The sequence below is a fragment of the Rutidosis leptorrhynchoides genome, chromosome 5 (assembly GCF_046630445.1).
Source record: "Rutidosis leptorrhynchoides isolate AG116_Rl617_1_P2 chromosome 5, CSIRO_AGI_Rlap_v1, whole genome shotgun sequence".
Lineage (NCBI taxonomy): Eukaryota > Viridiplantae > Streptophyta > Magnoliopsida > Asterales > Asteraceae > Rutidosis > Rutidosis leptorrhynchoides.
In genome coordinates, this window is record NC_092337.1 from 338,590,822 (window position 1) to 338,614,768 (window position 23,947).

General features: G+C 35.3%; 1 protein-coding gene and 1 long non-coding RNA gene across 2 annotated transcripts; one reads left to right on the forward strand and one right to left on the reverse strand.

The window, feature by feature from the left end:
* The first annotated feature begins 6,672 nt into the window (after positions 1 to 6,672).
* On the forward strand, positions 6,673 to 16,772 carry LOC139847182 (uncharacterized). Its single transcript, XR_011759355.1, has 3 exons — positions 6,673 to 6,774; positions 7,023 to 7,106; positions 16,636 to 16,772. It is a non-coding gene; the product is annotated as an uncharacterized lncRNA (long non-coding RNA).
* Positions 16,773 to 17,493: 721 nt separating this feature from the next.
* On the reverse strand, positions 17,494 to 19,847 carry LOC139846994 (U4/U6 small nuclear ribonucleoprotein Prp31 homolog). Its single transcript, XM_071836590.1, has 4 exons — positions 19,685 to 19,847; positions 18,374 to 19,380; positions 18,177 to 18,248; positions 17,494 to 17,777 (listed from the first exon to the last, which is right to left on the reverse strand). Exons 1-4 carry the CDS (start codon positions 19,685 to 19,687, stop codon positions 17,693 to 17,695), a joined length of 1,167 nt encoding a protein of 388 aa, XP_071692691.1. The 5' UTR covers positions 19,688 to 19,847; the 3' UTR covers positions 17,494 to 17,692.
* Between the last annotated feature and the right edge of the window lie 4,100 nt (positions 19,848 to 23,947).

The window sequence follows — 23,947 nt, forward strand, 5'->3', positions numbered from 1 at the left end:
CTTTGGTGGAATTCTCGTACAATAATAGTTATCATACTAGTATTGGGATGCCACCTTATGAGATGCTTTATGAGCGTAGGTGTCGAACTCCCATTTGTTGGGGAGAAGTGGGTCAAAGGGAAATCGGGAGTACCGATTTGGTTTTGGAGACGAATAACAAGATTGATATTATTCGGGAACATTTGAAAAAGGCTCAAGATAGACAAAAGTCGTATGCCGATAAACGTTGACGAACGATCGAATTTCAAGAAGGCGACATGGTAATGCTTAAGGTTTCGCCATGGAAGGGTATTATTCGATTTCGAAAACGGAGAAAGGTAGCTCCTCGGTTTATTGGGCCGTTCAAAGTTTTAGCTCGTGTTGGTGAAGTCACATATCGATTAGAATTACCCGAAGAGCTTGCTGGGATCCATAACACATTTCATGTTTCCCACCTCCGTAAGTGTCTTGCGGATGATTCTTCGTGGATGCCATTAGACGAAATCGAGCTAAACAACAAGTTAGAGTATGTGGAAGAGCCGATTGCTATACTTGATAAGAAGGTCAAAAGGTTGAGGCATAAAGAGGTTAGGACCTTTAAAGTTCAATGGCGACGGAATAAGGGTTCCGAGTTTACATGGGAACCCGAAGAGTTCGTTTTGGTATATCTTCCCTCTTGTCATGCGGCTTGGATTGCGAGGACGCAATTCGAATAAGTGAGGGAGAGTTGTAAGACCCGAATCTCCATTGTACAGTAGTGTAAATATGTTACATAGGGTGTGGGTGAAGTTGTGCAGTTAAACTGAAGTCAGATTCTGTTCAGCATATTGTGCGCGCCGCGAACGCTCCAGGGAGCGTGCCGCGCACAGTTACTGTAGCCGTGTTCCAGCTGTTTTATTCAGATATTTTGATGGGCAAATTGGTAATTACACTAGTGGACGAATTAAAGGCAGATTGGTCAGCTAGTGGATCACCATTACTCCACTTTTCAACAACCTTATCATCTTTAATTCAATTCTAGAGAGAGATTGTGATTCTTGAGAGAGAGAGCTTAAATCCAAGAGGAAGGAGCTTATTTCGGGTTAAAGTTCAAGCATTAAAGTTGTTCATCTCCTCTCTAGCTTCGTTTTGGTTGTAGTGGTATGTTCTAACTTTAATTTCCTTAATATAATTTGTTTAAGGGTTAGAACTTGAGTTAAGTGATGAACATAAAACCCATATTTGGTGATTTTGGGCGTTCTTCGGTAAAATTGGGTCATGAAGACTAATGGTGACTAACCTAGGGTTTCAAGGTATTAAATGATGTTTAAGAACCCTAATTGGTTAGTTAATTTCTAACACACCTAGTTAATTAGTAAATGGGTGTTAGATGGGTTAGTGGATGACCCGAAATGGGTGTGTTGACTTTAAATTAGTCAAAGGATTAATTATTGACCTAGTTGGGAAATTAGGGTATGGATTACCCTAATTATGTTATAGTTAGTGTTGTTGGACCTTAATCACTTGTTTATGAGTAATTAATGATGGTCTTGACCCTTAAGGGGCGGTTTTGAGGAAAATGGGGCATTTAATGCATTAAGTCATTAAATACACATGAGTGAAGTGTCGGTAATTAGTCCAACGAGTTTGTTTGTTGATCGAGTACTTATTGTATTGGGTACTTGGCTTTGAAGCTTGCTAAGAGGATAAAATCGTCACCTAATCGTTAAGGTGAGTGGAATATCTATGTACGTATGTATATGATTTATGTGCCCGTATCAATGGTGTCACATAGCCGTTTTGTGACCGTAGTTGTGAGACATAGCCGTTTTGTCCACGTATGATATTTATGCACATAGCCGTATTTGTGCTTGTGGTGGCGAGTAATAGCCGTGTTTTACTCCCACGTTGTTATCCGTTTTAAATTGTGCACATAGCCGTGTTTGTGTACTTATTGTGAGTAATAGCCGTGTTTTACTCACAACTTGATCAAGTGATGCCATAGCCATTTTTATAACACTTGGGGGTGATGCCATAGCCGTTTTTGGAACACCTCAGGGGATTAGCATACCATAGCCGTTTTTGGGAGCTAACGGTTGTTATGAACATCGATGACTTATTTCGCGAAGTCATTCCCTTGCGAAGATTTTGGTTAACCATGGTTTATAGTCGTTTGACGTTAGCATTTAATTATTATTATGAATATTATGCTATTGATGTTGCTAGTTGTACGAATTGATGATGCTAGCTTGTATATTGAGACGTTATGCGTTTGTATGTGTTATATGATATCGTGGATGCGAGTAGGTAAGTTTTATATGCATGTATATATTTATTCTACTCACTAAGCGTTAGCTTACCCTCTCGTTGTTTACCATTTTATAGGTTCCAGCGTGGATAAGGGTAAGGGCATACGTTTGGACTAGAGATCCCGATTGTTGTTAGGGGACGCTTTTGGATTTGATAGCTTTTGGAGTTGACCGAGACTTGGGTAGTTTAACCCCAAACACCATGCTCGTAGGGTCGTTTGGTATTTAAACTTTTTGTGGTCGAAACTCATGATTTGTATTAAACACGTACTTCGGGTCGATGTGGGCCCCGCTTTGTAAAACTTGATTTTATGTTTGATTCATGTTAGTTTTACATATATAAGCTTGTTGTGAAAAGCGTTCGGTCTAAAAATGTCGGAAAGTGGTCAATCTTTTTACGAGTCAAAAACAGTCCGGACAGAACCTGGACTGAGTTGTGCACGCCGCGCACTACAAGGGGAGCGCGCCGCGCACTCCTATGTTCAGCAGTTTTCAAAAAAAATTTTGGGGACTGTTTTTGGTCGGTTATTGGGTTGGGTTGTTACAATCATCTTGCACCTAAGTTTGACCTTTGGCTCAAAGTCATAAGTCAAAATATTTACTGCAAAGGGGAAACACTATCCACAAACATTCATGCCTGTGAAGCCTCACTACTCTGGTGTCTCCAACACCGAATTCAAGTCAACATGGCACTATTCATGGCAAAAAGGATGAATGGGCTGGTGTACAATGAATCTCTCTGTCTTCCCTATGGAGCACATTTCACAAAGCTCTTTACACAACTGTGCGTTCATGACGTACATCCGGTTGGTCTTACTTCCCTCCCAATCAACTATGATTCAGTTCGACCTTTTAACGAAGAAACAGAAGGAGAGAACACACCTGCCTGGAGTGTTACAGGTTCTGATGATAGGGTGGAAGATGACCAGTTCATTGCACTATTATCCTTCACTCAAATGTCCATTCTTCATCGTCAGAATCGTCGAACCCACAAGATCTTGAGACGCTTTCTGAACAATCTTGTTTGTGGAAAATGCTCATCTCACCCAAGCACATCTCATCCCATGTAGAGCAAACTTAGGATTGTTCTACTGTATCTTCCATGCATATTTTCATATATGCATTACTATGTTTCATGTTTGCTTTGAATAAAATGTGTGCTTGTTGTGTTTTAATATATATTTTTTTCCCAACGTGCACAATTTAAGGGGGAGTTTTGTTCATAGGGCGAGCTTAGTTCCAGGGGGAGCTAACCTTTTTGCTTCGACAAAAGGGGGAGAAAGATGGATACAAGTGATTGTTAACACTTGCGTATTTATAGCAAAATTTCCCTCATCACTTGTATGTTTGTCATCATCAAAAAGGGGGAGAATGTTGGTTGAATGTGGGTTAATACACTAAACGATAAACGTAAGTATAGTTAACCAAAGTGTAATTAACCAACGAATGTGTTTTGATGATGACACACACACATACGCATAAGTGATGACTCACATCTTAACATAAAACACGCAAGGTCACTAATCCATACTTTATCTTGCAAATGACCAAGTCAAACATAAGTTAAAGAATGAAATTAAAAGTTCAGGCAAACACACGGTCGAGCTACGGTCGACCGCATAGTCAACCGTGAAACCCCAAACTGAATTGCAACGAAATTTTGAGAAAACAAGTTGCACGGTCGCCCCCACGGTCAACCGCACCGACCGCAGTTTCTTCTGTCTCCGTTTTTGACCAAATAAAGTTTGACTAGTTCCCAGCATCTATAATTCATGAAACCTTTCTAAACATACTTAAAATAGATGTCCTCTCCATACTCAATTGAGTTTTGGTCATAAAAACACTAATTGTGATTAATTACGCCTAATGACATCTTAATGACAAATTAACCAAGATTAGGCATAACACATAAGTGTTAATCAACAACTTGTGATCTTAGTTCTTATCTAGATATTCTTAGTATGATCATCAAGTATCAACACACGTAAGCCAATGTCACTAGAACAATGATTGCTATTAGAAATGACTTAGTGATTAATTAAGGCTAAATGAAGAACAATGATCTCAAGGTTAAACTAGAAATGACTTGTAATCCTAAAACACACTTAGATACATTTAGGATGGTCACCAAGTCCCAACTAGAGATTGCTCTTCCCTTGTGCATGTGTTGGACATTAATTTGTGCTTACACATTAATCATGCAATGTGCTATAATGCACATTAAACTTATTAAGTGCTTGAATCATAAGTTGTACAAGTATCTATATGATTGATATTAGAATAACTATCTCTTGCTATGTGAGTATTACTTGCTACTTGCTAATATGCTTAATACTCATAAACTTGTCAACTTAATATGTTTGCCATGTGCACATTAGTTAGGATTCAAGTAACTAACTCACTCCAATAGATTAAGTGTAAAATGGTTCCCAATGAAACTATAGTCAATTGTCTATTTGGTCTAGTCTAAGTAACTAAGTGTGATTGCTTGATCAAGAATAACTTAACCTTAATGTCTCTACATACTTCATGATTATCTTATAGAGACATTATTCAATTAATCCCTAACTAAACTCAAATGAAACATGACTTGTGATTAATTGGAACTTGGAAGTTAATGATATAGTGACTAGCCTTTAGAATTGAACCAAGAGCATTAAAGTGACGAACTAAGTCTTGACCAATCTAAAATTTCCCTAAATATCAATCAAGACACTTCTCCAAGAATGTTGGGTTTGCCACTTTTGGAATGATTAGTCACTTTCATGCAATAAGACCAAATCTCACACACTTAATGCATATAGTACTTGTATAGGATGTTTGGTTCCTTTTGCAGGTGCTAGAAGGAGTAAAGGTGCCAAAATGTGGTGTTCAAATCTGAGTCAAACGGCTATACAACGGATACCAATTTTGGACTGGAGCACGCACGATCGCACCACGGTCGACCGTGCTGGCAACCGTGTGTCAACGGCTATTTTTTGAATCTCACTATAAAAGGCAAACATTTGAGTGCATTTGAAGCTGACTCTCTTGCACATTTTAAAGGCTTATCTCCAGTGATCACAAGTGCATCAACTACTACTCAAATGTGATCAAGCAAGAGAAGATTCTATGATCTTATAGATATAGAATTGGGTTGTTGTAAACTTACTAATCAAATTCATTTATCTTGTGAGTTTACTTAATGTAATGTATATCCTAGTATTGTGTTAGGATCATCATTGCAGAGTGTATAAGTCTTGTAACTTCAATTAGTGGAAGCATAGGCTAGCTTAGTGATCTACTTCCTTAAAGGGACTTAGGAAGTTGATTAATCTTATTCGGAGATTAATACTTGTCCAAGGTGAAGACAAGTTGATCTAGGTTAGAGTTGATCTTTCAAAGGGATAGAAAGATTAGGTTTGTTGTCTACTAAATAAGATTGAAGACATGTAAATCGGATCTCCACCGGGTTTGGAGAAAAGTGCTTAGTGAAGCAACAAGTCCCGATTAGTGTAATCGGGGAGTGGATTAAGGTGGATTAGTTAACATCCACCCGAACCACTATAAATCCTTGTGTCTATGTTATTTACATTACTTCATTTATCATTTTGAACATATACACTACACACATCAAGTTTGAGTTGAGTCGGTTGATCAAAGTAAAATCTAATTTGGTGATCAATCGAAAAATTGTTAAAACGTATTAAGTAACTATTCACTCCCCTCTAGTTACTTACACTCTACATTATATCCTTTTACCTGTTTTGCTTACTGCTCTTTCTGTACATTCTTGTTTCTGAAGAGGATGAAGAGGCTATAATTGTTGAACCGTCCAATCGTGAAAAATGAGACCCATATACATTCCCTTTTTAGCATTTTTTTATTTATTTTTCTTTTTGATCTGATCTATCTTATATTTCTATATTATCTTTTACCTTTATTCACTTCTCAAATTATATGGAAATTACGCAGTTATTGTGTTGCTTTTGATCCGCTCGATGGATCCTCCAACACGACTGTGGTGTTTCCATATGAACTGTATACATCCCATCTGAACTATATAACCTTTTGTTTTTATTTATTTTCTTTTACATATTTTATTTTGTAGTGTGATTTTCCGGATTTACATTTTTAAAGATAATTTGTTATCTACTTAATGAGCTCATTGAGAAATCCATTTGTTTTCAGCTTGTGTTAAGTATTGGATTGGTGTGAATGGGTTTACCCTTTATCCATCCCTTGGAGAGTTTATACTCACCCACCCATACATTATAAATCATCTGCAAAATCTCTAAGGTATATCAGAAGGTATATATTTATATTGTTATAAGAATTGTTTAAGATTTAATGTGAAAGGTTTTTGAGTATAACTTGTTGATTCTTATTCTATATGGATTAAATTATGTTTCATTATATATGTTACAGTATGATTGCTAGTATGGTTGCTGATATTCATTGGGCCTTACTTTACTGGGGTATTTTTTTTGTACCCTGCTGATAAGAAGAGCCCAAGTGGGAAACTAAGGTACTTGATGGAACTTATTGTATACTTGTATGGTATTCTCTTAATTATGTCAAAATGGCCTTAAATGGGAACCTAAGGTGCAGTTAATAGAACATAGAATAATATATTCTCTTGATTATGTTAACATGGTTTGTGGTGGTTGGATCATATACTCAACTTGACCCAAATAAAATCTGTTTGTATGCTAAGTTAAGTGTAACCATAATTGCTACACTTTCTTTATCAAGCTCTGTACTTGATTAATGCAGGTGAACCAATGTGCTGCAAATGCATAGAGGTGGAGAGACAGTTTCCTTTGGTTGTTTGAATCTGGGCCCAGTTAAGGTCATAAAGTGAGTCAACGTTCTTAACTTTAACTCCGTTCAATATCATTCACTGTATTAAAGGATGTTGGTTGAATGTGGGTTAATGCACTAAACGATAAACTTAAGTATGATTAACCAAAGAATATGTTTTGATGATGACACATACATATGCACAAGTGATGACTGACATCTTAACATAAAACACGCAAGGTCACTAATCCATACTTTATCTTGCAAACGACCAAGTCAAACATAGGTTAAAGAATGAAAATAAAAGTTTAGGAAGACACACGGTCGAGGTACGGTCGACCGCATAGTCAACCGTGAAACCATAAACTGAATTGCAACGCAGTTTTGTGAAAACAAGTTGCACGGTCGCCACCACGGTCAACCGCAGTGCGACCGCAGTTTCTTCTGTCACCGTTTTTGACCAAATAAAGTTTGACTAGTTCCCGACATCATGAAACCTTTCTCAACATGCTCAGAATTGATGCCTCTCCATACTCAATTGAGTTTTGGTCATAAAAACACTAATCGTGATTAATTACGCCTAATGACATCTTAATGACAAATTAACCAAGATTAGGCATAACACATAAGTGTTAATCAACAACTTGTGATCTTAATTCTTATCTAGATATCCTTAGTATCATCATCAAGTACCAACACACTTAAGCCAATGTCACTAGAAAAATGATTGCTATTAGAAATGACTTAGTGATTAATTAAGGCTAAATGAGGAACAATGCTCTCAAGGTTAACTAGTAATGACTTGTAATCCTAAAACACACTTAGATACATTTAGGATGGTTACAAAGTCCCAACTAGAGATTGCTCTTCCCTTGTGCATGTGTTGGAGATTAATGTGTGCTTACACATTAATCATGTAATGTGTTATATTGCACATTATACTTATTAAGTGCTTGAATTATAAGTTGTGCAAGTATCTATATGATTGATCTTAGAATAACTATCTCTTTCTATGTGAGTATTACATGCTACTTGTCAATATGCTTAATACTCATAAACTTGTCAACTTGAATAAAATGTTTACTATGTGCTCATTAGTTAGGATTCAAGTAACTAACCTACTCCAATAGATTAAGTGTAAAATGGTTTACAATGAAATTATAGTCAATTGCCTATTTGGTCTAGTCTAAGTAAATAAGTGTGATTGCTTGTTCAAGAATAACTTAACCTTAATATCTCTACATACTTCATGATTATCTTATAGAGACATTATTCAATTAATCCCTAACTAAACTCAAATGGAACATGACTTGTGATTAATTGAAACTAGGAAGTTAATGGCATAGTGACTAGTCTTTAGAATTGAATCAAGAGCATTAAAGTGACCAACTAAGTCTTGACCAATCTGAAATTTCTCTAAATATCAATCAAGACACTTCTCCAAGAATGTTGGGTTTGTCACTTTTGAAATGATTAGTCACTTTCATGCAATAAGACCAAATCTCACACACTTAATGCATATAGTACTTGTATAGGATGTTTGGTTTCTTTTGCAGGTGCTAGAAGGAGTAAAGGTGCCAAAATGTGGTGTTCAAATCTGAGTTAAACGGTTATACAACGGATACAAATTTTGGACTGGATCACGCACGGTCGCACCACGGTCGACCGTGCTGGCAACTGTGTGTCAACGGCTATTTTTTGAATCCCACTATAAAAGGCAAACATTTAAGCTCATTTCAAGCTGACCCTCTTGCACATTTCAAAGGCTTATCTCCAGTGATCACAAGTGCATTAATTACTACTCAAATGTGATCAAGCAAGAGAAGATTCTATGATCTTATAGATATAGAATTAGGTTGTTGTAAACTTACTAATCAAAATCATTTATCTTGTGAGTTTACTTAATGTAATGTATGTTCTAGTATTGTGTTAGGATCATCATTGCAAAGTGTATAAGTCTTGTAACTTCAATTAGTAGAAGCATAGGCTAGCTTAGTGATCTACTTCCTTAAAGGGACTTAGGAAGTTGATTAATCTTATTTGGAGAAAAGTGCTTAGTGAAGCAACAAATCCCGATTAGTGTAACCGGGGAGTGGATTATGATGGATTAGTTAACATCCACCCGAACCACTATAAATCATTGTGCGTATGTTCTTTACATTACTTTATTTATCATTTTGAACATATACACTACACACATCAAGTTTGAGTTGAGTTGGTTGATCAAAGTAAAATCGAATTTGGTGATCAATCGAAAAAGTGTTAAAAACGTATTAAGTAACTATTCACCCCCCTCTAATTACTTACAATTGGTATCAGAGCGGTTGCTCAAATCATTGTGCTACAAACGATCGCGAAAGCGTCAAAATTCGTTTTGTGTAAAAACTTGAGTCAACGATTCTCGGATCAACTCAAACCATGGGATACTTGGAAGAATTGATGAAAGAAGCATCAATATTTGATAAGATGAATATTGATGTGTGGAAATCAAGATTTAAGTCTTATCTCAAATCCAAGGATTACTACTTGTGGAGAATAATCAAAGTAGGAGACTTTGTACCACAAGCTAGTTCAAGACTAGTGAAGTCAACATTTCAAAACAATGATGTTTTGAAACAATTTGATGCAATTTCACTACTTCATGGAATTCTTCTTAGTGAAGAAAGATTAAAGATTATCTCATGTGAAAGTGCAAAAGAATGTTGGGACTCACTATGTTCTCAAGAAGATTTAAACTCCAGGAGTTTAAAGGGTGAAGGAATAGAAAAGGGTTTGGAAATGGTTGGTGATTTTCAAGCAAAAGGGTTGAATGAAAATGAAGACTTTTGCCTCATGAGTTCTTGGAATAATTTGGATCAAGATGGTCAAAGTGAAGAAGAGGTTGAATCTCCATTTAAAGAAGACGATGTCTCAAGCATGGATTGCAATGAGGTACATGTATTCTATCCTTCTAATTATGAAGAATTGTTAGATGATTACAAGACTATTAAATTTGTGTATGATAGTAGTCGTGACAAAGTAAACTTTTGGAGAAAGAATTACACAAAGTTAGACAACTTAACAAGGTTTTAATTGATGAAAATAACACCTTGAAAAGAAAACTTGAAAGGATAACTATTTGTGATTCATCAAGAGGTAAACATGAAATGAATGTATGTCACGACTCTAGCAAACACAAATTTTGTAATCAAAGTCCATTGTCTATTATTAGGAAAATTGAAAACATGGGAAAAATGGACCAAACTAGCAATTCCATGGTAGGGATAAGTCAAGGATTGGGTAATCTTAAAATCAATCAAAATCAATGATCAAAAAGCTAATGAGAATAACCTTCTCAAAAGACTTTGTATAAAAGAAAGGTTTTTCTTACAAATGCAAATTGTTTTTGAAAAATGATTTTAAAAGATTAAATGTAGGAAGCTTACTTGCCTTAGGATTGCGTGTTTATGTGAAAACATGTGATGCATGCTAAATACTAGATTGATGCGTTTTATGTATACTATGTGTGATTAAATATAATATATATATATATATATATATATATATATATATATATATATATATATATATATATATATATATATATATATATATCGTATATTACGTGTCATTGATGATTAAACATCGGGAGGATGCAATCATTCAATGTTAGGAAAAGAAAACTTGTCCTCAAGTATTCTATAGAACCTAAGAATCATCAAAACGCGTTCGAAGAAAGAAGAAGTGAAGAAACGAGTGATCAGAAGGATCCACGGCAACACCACGGCTGACCGTATACTCGACCGCAGACTCCTGTCATGTACGTGGAAAAATATCCGCACGGCTAACATCACGGTCGACCGTGCTTCGACCGTGCGTGGGATGATTCTGTTTTAAATTGAACTAAACCCTCACTTTTATTTCTTTTCAACCCACTTCAAAACACACACACCTACACACGGCTGAGGGGATCGACCGCACGGAGAAGAACACTCATTCCCTCAATTTCAATTCCTACTTTCGGTATGATTAATCCTTGCTTTCCTAACATCCAATTGTGTTTGTATGATGAATTAGGGTTATGAAGAAACCCTAACTAGAATGAATCAAAACCTAAATTGATGCAAACAATTGAAATTGTTCTTGAAGAACAATTTAGAAACAATTGTAGTAATGATATTGTAAATCTATGCATTAATTTAACTTTGGATAATTCTAGGGTTCATTATACATCTAGGTTAGATTTTCATAGAAGCATTGTTCATATGATGTGAACGACATTGTTGCAAATTGAGTGTAATAATGTTGAATGTCAAAACATGTCTTGATTATGATTTCAAAAGTCTAGAACACATATGAACTTTGTGAAAATCTTAATCTAGTTGCAAACTCATTGACACTAATGAAGAGTGAAAATGTGAAGAACATTAACATCAAAACGTCTAAGTATTGATGGTTATTAAAGTTTGCAAAACTTGTTGCCTACAATTGAAATTATACACTTTGAATTAATTTGAAGTATCATTGTGTAGAAAATGGCAAGGACCCGAGATGCTCAATCTAGAGGAGGAGAGAATAGATATAATCCTCCAACTGATGCGAGACAACGTACAACATATAACAAGAAATGGCTCAAAACAAGAGCAATATCAGAAGGAAGAATCATAAGTCTTGAAGCATTCCCTAAAGTAATTGACAAGCTGTTTCAGAGGTATCTAGGTTCGTTCGTTCTAATCAATGGACCTATATATCCCGAGTTGATAAGAGAGTTATATGCCAATTATAGTTTCAATACAGAAACTAAGATGATAAGATTTCATCTTAACAAAAAGTGGTGGGAATTTCCTCTCAGCACGTTTGGTGAAATTCTGGGTGTTCCTACTGAAGGAATGGAGTTCTACAGTAGACGACATAAACTAGAACATCTTCCAGGGTTTATTCAAGCTACCGATGTACTAACCTTACTTTGCAAACCTAACTCCAATCACTCAGAAATCCTATCCAAGGGACTAACCGAAAAGGATCTCCGATTAGATCTGGATATCTTGAACAAAATCATTGACCACAACATCTACTGTAGGCTGGGAAACCATGCTAACATTCATGTCACCCAGATTTTTGTGATGTGGGCAATTGAATTAAATATGAAGATTAATGTGGCGTTTCTGATGGCATCCCGAATGAGCAACCTAATGACTGAATCAACTAGATCTCTTCCGTATGGAATGCATCTGAACAGCTTGTCAGCTACCTCAAAGTGACACACGCTATTGTTCAACAACCTTCATTCGAGCCACCGGATAAGTCAACCATCATCCGAAGTGGTCGTCTAGGAGAATCCTCTCGTGGAAGAAGATCGAGTCTTCAAGAGGATCTCGAAGAGATTGAGAACTATCAACCAGAGGAAGAATCGGATGAAGAGGAGATAGAAAATGAGGAAGCAAACTTACGGGAACATCAAGAATTTGTTAATTCGAATTTTGAAACCAAGATCGACAGGATTTTGAAGCGAGAGGAAGAGATCTTAGTGAAAATCACTCTAGGATCAAGAAAGCGTTGAAGGGATTTGTCAAAACAATTTCTTTCAATAGGGCATAACGTGTGTTTGAGATAATGATCTTTATTTGTGTACTCTGTGAAGTGCTTAAATGATGGCACTAAAACAATTATGTATAAGATAACTAGTAACATGGTGTTTATTTTGTGCTTAAGTTGATTTTGCTTATGTGGTGCTTGTTGTGTGCTTAAGTTGATTTTGCTTGCAAAAGTATAAATTTGTCACTGTACGGCTGCTCCCACGGTTGACCGTGGTTCGACCGCAGAACACCTGACACGATTGATTTGTCCTAACACTCTTGCATAAATTCAATGATCAATAGATTGCAAAAGGACAAATTGATATCTCTGTCAAAGTGCTCTCAATTCAGCTACCTACCTCATTAAAGTTTACTAGACAACATTCATCATTTGTCTATTAAAGCAATTGCATTCAACAAATTCACATCCACTTTAACTACTCCAAACATCTCTTTGAAAAACAAAAGCTCTTCACAATGAGGTCTATTGTTGAAGGGCGAGAAGTTCTTACACATCATCTCACTACCTACTCTCTTGAAAGCTTCTCAAACATCAAGTGGGATGTCTTTCTTAATCTAAGAAGATCACTTTATCCCCTTCACATCAATGAATTCTATGAGAATTTTCAATTCTCACACAATTATGAGAAAATCTCATTTTCTCTTTATGGAAGAAGTTATTCATTAACGCTTAAAGAATTTGGAAATATTATGGATGTTCCGAGAGAAGGTCGAACATTCTTTCTAGAACCAAATTCGTTCAATGAATTTCCTAAATGGGTAAAGAAAGACAATGCACTAGATATTATGTGCAACGGAACTCTTAGACCCGAATTCATCAAAAAAGATGGATTCCTTTGTCAACATCTTGCATCAACGTATGATCTTTGGAAACAAATCATCACTGCAAATGTTTACGAAAAGGGGGAACTACTGGATTGACTGGATGCAAATGATGTAACCTTCATATGGTGTCTTCTGAACTCCACGAAGTAAATGTTGTACACTTCATGGCATCAAGAATGCAACATGCAAGTCAACATTCTCATGTGTCACTTCCGTATGGTCTCCATCTGACCAAGCTTTTCGCATATGTTGGAATGACATCTCCGTTTCATCATTCCATTCAAGTCTCTTCATATCCAATATGCAAAGCTTCAACCAAGCATATCCAAGAACCTCCTCTTGAAAATCCACCTAACTTTTGTTCTCTTTCGACATAGGGACAAAACAGTGTAACTCATGGAAACATTCAAAAACTTGGTCGAAGATTATCACGACTTGAGGACAAGGACAAGGGTCACTCCTCTCATCATGATAATTGAGCTTCTTTTGACTATCATGTATTATCTATGTATGAATTATATGTGCTTAGTACGTGCTTTGAATAAAATATGTGCTTGTTGTGTTTTAATATATATGTTTCTCCAATGTGCACAATTTAAGGAGGAGTTTTGTTCTAAGGGTGAGCTTAGTTCTAGGGGGAGCTAACCTTTTTGCTTCGACAAAAGGGGGAGAAAGATGGATACAAGTGATTGTTAACACTTGCGTATTTATAGAAAAATGTCCCTCATCACTTGTATGTTTGTCATCATCAAAAAGGGGGAGAATGTTGGTTGAATGTGGGTTAATGCACTAAACGATAAACTTAAGTATGATTAACCAAAGTATGATTAACCAAAGAATATGTTTTGATGATGACACATACATATGCACAAGTGATGACTGACATCTTAACATAAAAAACACAAGGTCACTAATCCATACTTTATCTTGCAAACGACCAAGTCAAACATAGGTTAAAGAATGAAATTAAAAGTTCAGGAAGACACACGGTCGAGGTACGGTCGACCGCATAGTCAAGCGTGAAACCCCAAACTGAATTGCAACGCAGTTTTGTGAAAATAAGTTGCACGGTCGCCACCACGGTCAACCGCAGTGCGATCGCAGTTTCTTCTGTCACCGTTTTTGACCAAATAAAGTTTTACTAGTTCCCGATATCTATAATTCATGAAACCTTTCTCAACATGCTTAGAATAGATGCCCTCTCCATACTCAATTGAGTTTTGGTCATAAAAACATTAATCGTGATTAATTACGCCTAATGACATCTTAATGACAAATTAACCAAGATTAGGCATAACACATAAGTGTTAATCAACAGCTTGTGATCTTAATTCTTATCTAGATATCCTAGTATGATCATCAAGTACCAACACACTTAAGCCAATGTCACTAGAAAAATGATTGCTATTAGAAATGACTTAGTGATTAATTAAGGCTAAATGAGGAACAATGCTCTCAAGGTTAACTATTAATGACTTGTAATCCTAAAACAAACTTAGATATATTTAGGATGGTCACCAAGTCCCAACTAGAGATTACTCTTCCCTTGTGCATGTGTTGGACATTAATGTGTGCTTAGACATTAATCATGTAATGTGTTATATTGCACATTATACTTATTAAATGCTTGAATTATAAGTTGTGCAAGTATCTATATGATTGATCTTAGAATAACTATCTCTTGCTATGTGAGTATTACATGCTACTTGCCAATATGCTTAATACTCATAAACTTGTCAACTTGATTAATATGTTTGCTATGTGCTCATTAGTTAGGATTCAAGTAACTAACCTACTCCAATAGATTAAGTGTAAAATGGTTTACAATAAAATTATAGTCAATTGCCTATTTGTTCTAGTCTAAGTAACTAAGTGTGATTGCTTGTTCAAGAATAACTTAACCTTAATGTCTCTACATACTTCATGATTATCTTATAGAGACATTATTCAATTAATCCCTAACTAAACTCAAATGGAACATGACTTGTGATTAATTGAAACTAGGAAGTTAATGACATAGTGACTAGTCTTTAGAATAGAACCAAGAGCATTAAAGTGACTAACTAAGTCTTGACCAGTCTGAAATTTCCCTAAATATCAATCAAGACACTTCTCCAAGAATGTTGGGTTTGCCACTTTTGAAATGATTAGTCACTTTCATGCAATAAGACCAAATCTCACACACTTAATGCATATAGTACTTGTATAGGATGTTTGGTTTTTTTTGCAGGTGCTAGAAAGAGTAAAGGTGCCAAAATGTGGTGTTCAAATCTGAGTCAAACGGCTATACAACGGATACCAATTTTGGACTCGGGCACACACGGTCGCAACACGGTCGACCGTGCTGGCAACCGTGTGTCAACGGCTATTTTTTGAATCCCACTATAAAAGGTAAACATTTAAGTGCATTTGAAGCTGACCCTCTTGCACATTTCAAAGGCTTATCTCCAGTGATTACAAGTGCATCAATTACTACTCAAATGTGATCAAGCAAGAGAAGATTCTATGATCTTATAGATATAGAATTGGGTTGTTGTAAACTTACTAATCAAAATCATTTATCTTGTGAGTTTACTTAATGTAATGTATGTCCCACTATTGTGTTAGGATCATCATTGCAAAGTGTATAAGTCTTGTAACTTCAATTAGTAGAAGCATATGCTAGCTTAGTGATCTACTTCCTTAAAGGGACTTAGGAAGTTGATTAATCTTATTTGAAGATTAATACTTGTCCAAGGTGAAGACAAGTTGATCTAGGTTAGAGTTAATGTTTCAAAGGGATAGAAAGATTAGGTTTGTTGTCTACTAAAGAAGATTGAAGACTTGTAAATCGGATCTTCACCGGGTTTGGAGAAAAGTGCTTAGTGAAGCAACAAATCTCGATTAGTGTAATCGGGGAGTGGATTAAGGTGGATTAGTTAACATCCACCCGAACCACTATAAATCCTTGTGTCTATGTTCTTTACATTACTTTATTTATCATTTTGAACATATACACTACACACATCAAGTTTGAGTTGAGTTGGTTGATCAAAGTAAAATCGAATTTGGTGATCAATCGAAAAAGTGTTAAAAACGTATTAAGTAACTATTCACCCCCTCTAGTTACTTACAAAGGAATATGCCAATTTGATGTTCCGTTGCAGGTGACATAATTCGTTGATTTTCTTGTTCTGAACATTTAGGAGCTAAAGCCTAAAAGGGAAGTGGCATACTCAGAGATCATATGTGGGTTGATAAAATTTTCAGCTTAGCCAAGAAGATATAAGTGTTCTGTTTATGGTTTTCCGTTGACTAATGTATTCAAATTTTATAATTGAGAGTAGAAAAACTATTTGTCATTCCTTTTTAACAAGTGTCTGACTAATGATCACGTTCTGGATATTTAAGAACTTTAAATTAAATATAATATTTCTGTCTCCGTGTGTACCAAAAATTATATTGCCAAAAATTATAATATTTAATGAATCTAAAAGTAGGGTTTATGGCCTAAACAGGTCTGAAAGAAAATGAAATGAAAAACTTACGAGTTTTATAGTTGAACAAAACAAGAGTTATTATTATTATTATTTATTTGTAAAACATGTTGAAGGTGTGATAATAATGTTGTTAGTCTATGTTGATGATATTTTTATAACCGGAAATAGTGTTGGTGAAATAGGTAAAGTGAAGTTTATTTATTTTGAGAACAAGGTTAGATAGCAGGTAAGTTTGTTTCTCATAAGAAAATAAAAATATGTTTGAAATAGATTTACATTTTGTGAGACAAAAGAAAAAAAATAAAACCCGGTGTTATTTAAACCGAAAAAGTGGCTGATGCTTTCGCCAAAAGTCTTGTTGGGAGCAAGCATACTGAGTGGTGCATAATTAGTTTGTAGAAGGGGGGGTGGGTGTTACATAAATGCAATCTTAATAATTGTGAGTAATAATAAGTTATAACTCGGTTAGTTTAAAAGTGTAAGAGACTCAAATGAGCCATTTATAAGATAAGATAGATATAGATAGATAATTCGAAAGTGACACCTATTAAGAGATGACAAAGATTAAGAAAAGATTACAATTATTATTATTACATTCATCATAAATAAATTCATGAAAAGATCTAGAAAGATGGGATCGACAACATTCGATGAAAAGCTAAAAAAAAAAAAAAAAAAAAAAAAAGCCACAGGTACGAGTAGATAAGGTAGATCGAAACAGACAACCTTTAAATTAAGAAGCATCGCATGTGGTAGGGGTTCATTAGTGAGTAATAATAGGCTTGAGAGGATGAGCTGACAAATCCAAGCCTGCATCAAACTTCTCATCTAGCTCCCCAATAAAGCTTCTGCAAGTATAAACTTAAGTCATCTGATGTGGTGGCAAAACTATAAATCAACAAATGTTTGCGAAACTATGGTGTTAATTATCCGACTACTAAGTCACCAAATACTCCCAAAAAAAGAAAAAGTAAATAATCGTTAGACGAAATTGAACTGAATGTCACAGGTTGCTAAATATGTGTGGTATGTGTACAACCGCAACGCAACCAAGTTACATGCTTTTTATTCTATTTTATTTAATTATTATAATAATAAATTTATTATGTCTCATGTTCAGTTCGTTCAATTAAGCAATGATAAAGTAATGTGTGATAGGATGTTGTATTCTGAAGACAAGTGCAAGCGTGCATCCAAAACTCTAAGAAGAAAATAACGTACGTGGATGAAACAAACAAATTACTTACCCAAGGGAGCTTTCTTGAGGTATCCCAAAGTGCATTGTATTAGCGAGTTTCCGCATGTCTGTAATAGCATGTCTGATAAAACAAGCAGAAAAAAAAGAAAAAAACATTAATTAAAAACAAAAACACATTAATATAGCTTCCCACAAAAAGAAAAGAAAAAAAAAAAAAAAGGTTACTCAGTGGTGAGGTGCATATACCTCTCCATCATTTTACGAAGACGGCGACCACCTCTTTTCTTCTTAGGTTCAGAATCACGGACACGGAGTGGTTTGGGTTGCTTTTGCCACATTTCAATCTTGTTACGAATTTCTTCACGATACCTTCTTCCTTGACTTCCTGATGGATCACCTCTTATTGAGTCAACACGTGCTGCAAGAGTTGACTTTGCTGCCAGCAGCCGACACGCACGCATCTTGAGAGCAGGAGGTGTAGTCTGAAAAACCTCTGTTTCCTCAATGTAACCGACACGAAATTGAGATGTAGCAGTAGAAAAACCGGCCAAATTCTTCTTTTTTGCCCCCAAAAGCCGAACACTAGAAGCTGGCATCTTTGCTAGTGATGATAGACCACCTCCACCAGCTGTCACAATCAGTTTTGCAGCAACTGCATTCCCAACAATGGCGGAAAGATTAGGTGCAATGTACCCCATCCTACTTTCAAAGAAATCAACAACTTTCTTCTTTGATTCATCAAGAGTAAGAGCTCGATCACATCCCTCAATGGTCTTTTCAAAAACATCCTCAGGAAGTGGTTTGCCACTTGTAGTTGATGCTGTAACAGATATAACCATAATAATAGCCGAAGGCAACAGCCCTTCAAGATCTACAGGGTTTATTTCAATTTCATTCCCAATCTTCTTAACCACACGTGCATAATCAATCGGGTGGTCCACAAGAGACTCGAGCTCAGGAAACTTGAGCCGGTATTTATCACGAATGGAATTATGGATAATGACAATCTCATTTTCTATGTCAACTGACAATGCATTACACTCCACAATCAGCTGGTTGTACTCTGGATCGTCTGACCCCTTCTTCTTAAGAGCATCCTCAACTTTCTTCATTATATCTTTATATCTCTGTGTTTTTTCCAACTCTGAGACCCGAGTTTCTATATCAGGCATAACATCCTCTTCCATGTGCTCAGTATCCCCATCCAAGTTTTCATTATCATTGTCCAAATGAAACGAATCTTTCATATTTTCCTGAAAAAAAACATGAACATCACTGGTTATCCAAGTTCCAAACACTAAACAGATTCTAGTCACTATAATCAATATAAGTTTGTACACATATACTCTTTTTTCCTAATTTGGAAATGACAAAATTAACTAAACAAAATAACCCTAAACCATAAGCGCTTCAAATTAATTAAATATCCAATTTAAATCACAACAATTTCAGGTTTTTCTGATCAAAACTACTAGCTAGGGCTTGGTGTTAATTAACGATAACGAATTACTATATATTACATACTTCAAATTAAAAATACCAACCAAAAAAACTCACCATATACTACAGCCAAATTCTAATTCGATGGGTAACGGAGTTATCGACGGAATAACGGCCCTGAATCGTCCCCCCGGCTATGATAATTGACGGCGATTAGAGGATTACGAAGACCAGCGAATAACCTTTTTCCCCTATTCTTTCTTTTTACTCGCAGTTTTTTTTTTTTTTCTTTTTTCTTTTTTTTTGTGGAACGAAAACCAAACCAAGGCAAATAAATAAATACCTAAAATACCTAGTACCTTCTAAAGATGCGCGTTTGTTTTTTCTTTTTCTTTTTCCCTTTTTTTTTTATTTTTTATTTTCTATTTTTCTTTCACCTTCTCCTCTTCTCTTATGACTACGATGTGGCGGTATAAGTTAAAAATGTAAATTAATATTTGTGTAGGTTGATGATGACGTGCGTCTAACACCACACGTCACGCATAGCGCAAAACATACAAATTACATAACTTGCCCTCTTTTTAACACATTTTACGTTGATTAACCTCCAAGGACTTTCTAATGAATGTATGTGTTTTGGTCGTTCGAGTCTAACGTCATGCTTTCGAACTATATGCTATGATGTGTGGCGACAAAGTGAATAAGCCTTTTGAATTATCAGCGACGTCATAGAAATTCATTAAGCATATCGCTACTGTATAATAATAGAAACCCCGTAGGTTGAATTGTATTATTAATCAACTATATATAGACATTACAATTATACATTCTGACCCTAATGGACCGAGCCCATCTATACGATACAAGAATTGATAAAATTAAAAATAAAATTTAAAATATATCTAATGTCTTCATCTTGGAGCTTGGATAGTCTCGATTTGCACATTGACATTCTTCATCTATTTTTTTTAAGGGATCTAGCAATTTGGACATAGGTGAATGAAGATATTTTGGAAAGTAAATAAAGAAAACTTTGAAGGTTGATTTGATTAGAAACAAATGAGAATTAGAATAAGGAAAGCAAATAATATAGAAGAGGAAAGAAATAATATACGTTTTTTTTTTTTTTTTTTGGTAACAATTTAAAAGTAAAGAAGATCATGTTATAATAAAGAGAAATAATGTATAAATTAAAAGATTCATTGGAAAAGAAAATATTGAAGATAGTAATAAATTAAATTAGAGGATTAAAGGAAAGAAAAAAAATAAAAAATGTAACGAAGGATTTTGCTATGGTGGCTGATCCGAATCGAATGGTCAGCGAAAAATCTACACATGAGATTAACAAGTAAAGCTTTACTGCTATATTGAATTAAATAGTAGAGAACCAAGAAAATATGCCGAAGAGAGGAGTAAGATTTAATTTCACTTCGGCATGATTTGACGATGTAGCAACAAGTGTTTGTTTTTAAGAACGCCATGATATTGCAGTACCTCCATTTAGGAATACATATCCAGTTTGAGATTTAGCTTTATGTGGATCAGATAAATAACCTGCATCTGCATAACCAACCAAATCTTGTTTTGATTCGTTAGAATAAAATAATCCTAAATCAGTAGTTCCTCGAAGGTATCGAAATATGTGTTTGATCCCATTCCAGTGTCTTTTGGTAGGAGCAGAGCTGAACCTTGCCAACAAATTAACTGCAAAAGAAATGTCAGGTCTTGTACAATTTGTAAGATACATAAGAGCTCCAATTGCACTAAGATATGGTACTTCTGGTCCAAGAATGTCTTCTTGATCTTCACATGGACGAAATGGATCAGCTTCAACATTGAGTGATCTAACAACCATAGGAGTACTTAATGGTTTTGCCTTGTCCATATTGAAACGTTTCAAAATCTTTTCAGTATATGTTGTTTGATGTACAAGTAAACCATTAGGCATATGCTCAATTTGTAAACCAAGGCAATACTTGGTTTTTCCGAGATCTTTCATTTCAAATTCTTTCTTTAGAAGTTGAATGGCTTCATGGATCTCTTTATTTGTACCTATGATGTTAAGATCATCAACATAAACAGCTATGATCACATATCCGGATGTTGTTTTCTTAATGAAAACACAAGGGCAAGTAAGATTATTTGTATACCCTTTGCTTATCAAGTAATCACTTAATCGGTTATACCACATACGTCCCGATTGTTTTAACCCATATAAAGATCTTTGTAATTTAATCGAATACATTTCTTTGGGTTTTGCATTTGATGCTTCTGGTACCTTAAATCCTTCAGGTATCTTCATATATATATCACTATCAAGTGATCCATATAGATAAGCAGTCACAACATCCATGAGATGCATTTCTAAATTTTTAGAAACTGCCAGACTGATTAAGTACCTAAAAGTAATTGCATCCATAACAGGAGAATAAGTTTCTTCATAATCAATTCCCGGTCTTTGAGAAAAACCTTGAGCTACAAGTCTAGCTTTATACCTTGTAACTTCATTTTTCTCATTTCTTTTTCGGACAAAAATCCATCTGTATCCTACAGGTTTCACATCTTTAGGAGTGAGAATGATGGATCCGAAAACTTTTCTTTTATTGAGTGATTCTAATTCAGCTCGTATTGCTTCTTTCCATTGAGCCCAATCATGTCTATTTTGACATTCAACCATAGATGTTGGTTCTGGATCATCATCATTATTCATGATGTCATATGCAACATTAAATGAAAATTTCTCATCAAGATTTTTCATTTCATTTCGGTTCCATAATATTTTTGAATATGCATAATTGATTGCAATTTCTGTATTGACATCATCAATCTCCTCTGCAGTAGGAGTACTGATTTGTGGTTCTTCTTGAACACTTTCTTTTACTTCATTATCAGCTGATTTTCTTTTTCGAGGATTTTTATCCTTTGAACCGATTGGTCTTCCACGTTTCTGACGTGGCAAAGATTCATGAGTGACGTTATTGTCAGCTTTTGGAATTTCAATTCGAGCTGGAGTATTTACTGCTGGTATATATGATTTTGTCACCGTTTTTGTATCTGTAAATGCATCAGGCAATTGATTTGCAAGTTCTTGTATATGCATTATCTTTTGAACTTCTGTCTCGCATTCTTTTGTGCGAGGATCAAGATACTTTAATTGAGGTTCACACCATGAAACATCATTTTCTTTATTTTTCATTTCTCCCCCTAATCTAGGGAACAATGTTTCATTAAAATGACAATCAGCAAAACGTGCTGTAAAAACGTCACCTGTCATAGGTTCAATATACCTTAATATTGAAGATGTTTCATATCCAACATATATTCCCAACCTCCTTTGAGGACCCATTTTTGTACGTTGTGGTGTCGCAATTGGAACATACACTGCACAACCAAATGTTCTAAGATGGGAAATATTTGGCTCTTGACCAAAAGCAAGTTGTAGGGGGGAATATTTATGACTTGCACTTGGTCTGATGCGAATCAATGCAGCAGCATGTAAAATTGCATGACCCCATATAGATACAGGGAGTTTTGTTCTCATTATCAATGGTCTAGCGATTAACTGTAAACGTTTAATCAATGACTCGGCTAAACCATTTTGTGTATGCACATGAGCAACAGAATGTTCAACAACAATTCCTATAGACATGCAATAGTCATTAAATGCTTGAGATGTAAATTCACCAGCATTATCAAGTCTCACCCTTTTAATGGTGTAATCAGGAAAATGAGCTCTCAATTTAATAATTTGGGCAAGAAATTTTGCAAATGCCACATTACGGCTTGATAACAGACAAACATGAGACCATCTGCTAGATGCGTCTATTAGAACCATGAAATATCTAAATGGTCCACATGGTGGATGAATTGGTCCACATATATCACCTTGAATTCTTTCAAGAAACATTGGTGATTCTTTCTCAACCTTAAGTGGTGAGGGTCTAGTTATCAATTTTCCAAGAGAGCAAGATGTACATGGAACCATTGTATCATGATGGATTTTTCTATCCTTTAGTGGATGTCCATGAGTACATTCAATAATCCTTTTCATCATTGTTGATCCTGGATGGCCTAATCTGTTATGCCATAAACTGAATACACCAGGATCAATATATTTTTCGTTAACTACCATATGTATTTCTGGTACATTTATATGTGTATAATGTAATCCAGAACTAAGTCTTGGCAGTTTTTCAACCACATGACTCTTGTCAGTGATACTTAAATATTTCTCATTTTCTGTTGTCACTGACTGATAATCATACCCGTTAAGGTATATGTCGGAGAAACTCAATAAATTTCTGCTTGATTTGGGAGAAAATAAGGCATCATTTATTAAAAATTTTGTACCATTTGGTAGTATGAAATTTGCCTTTCCTA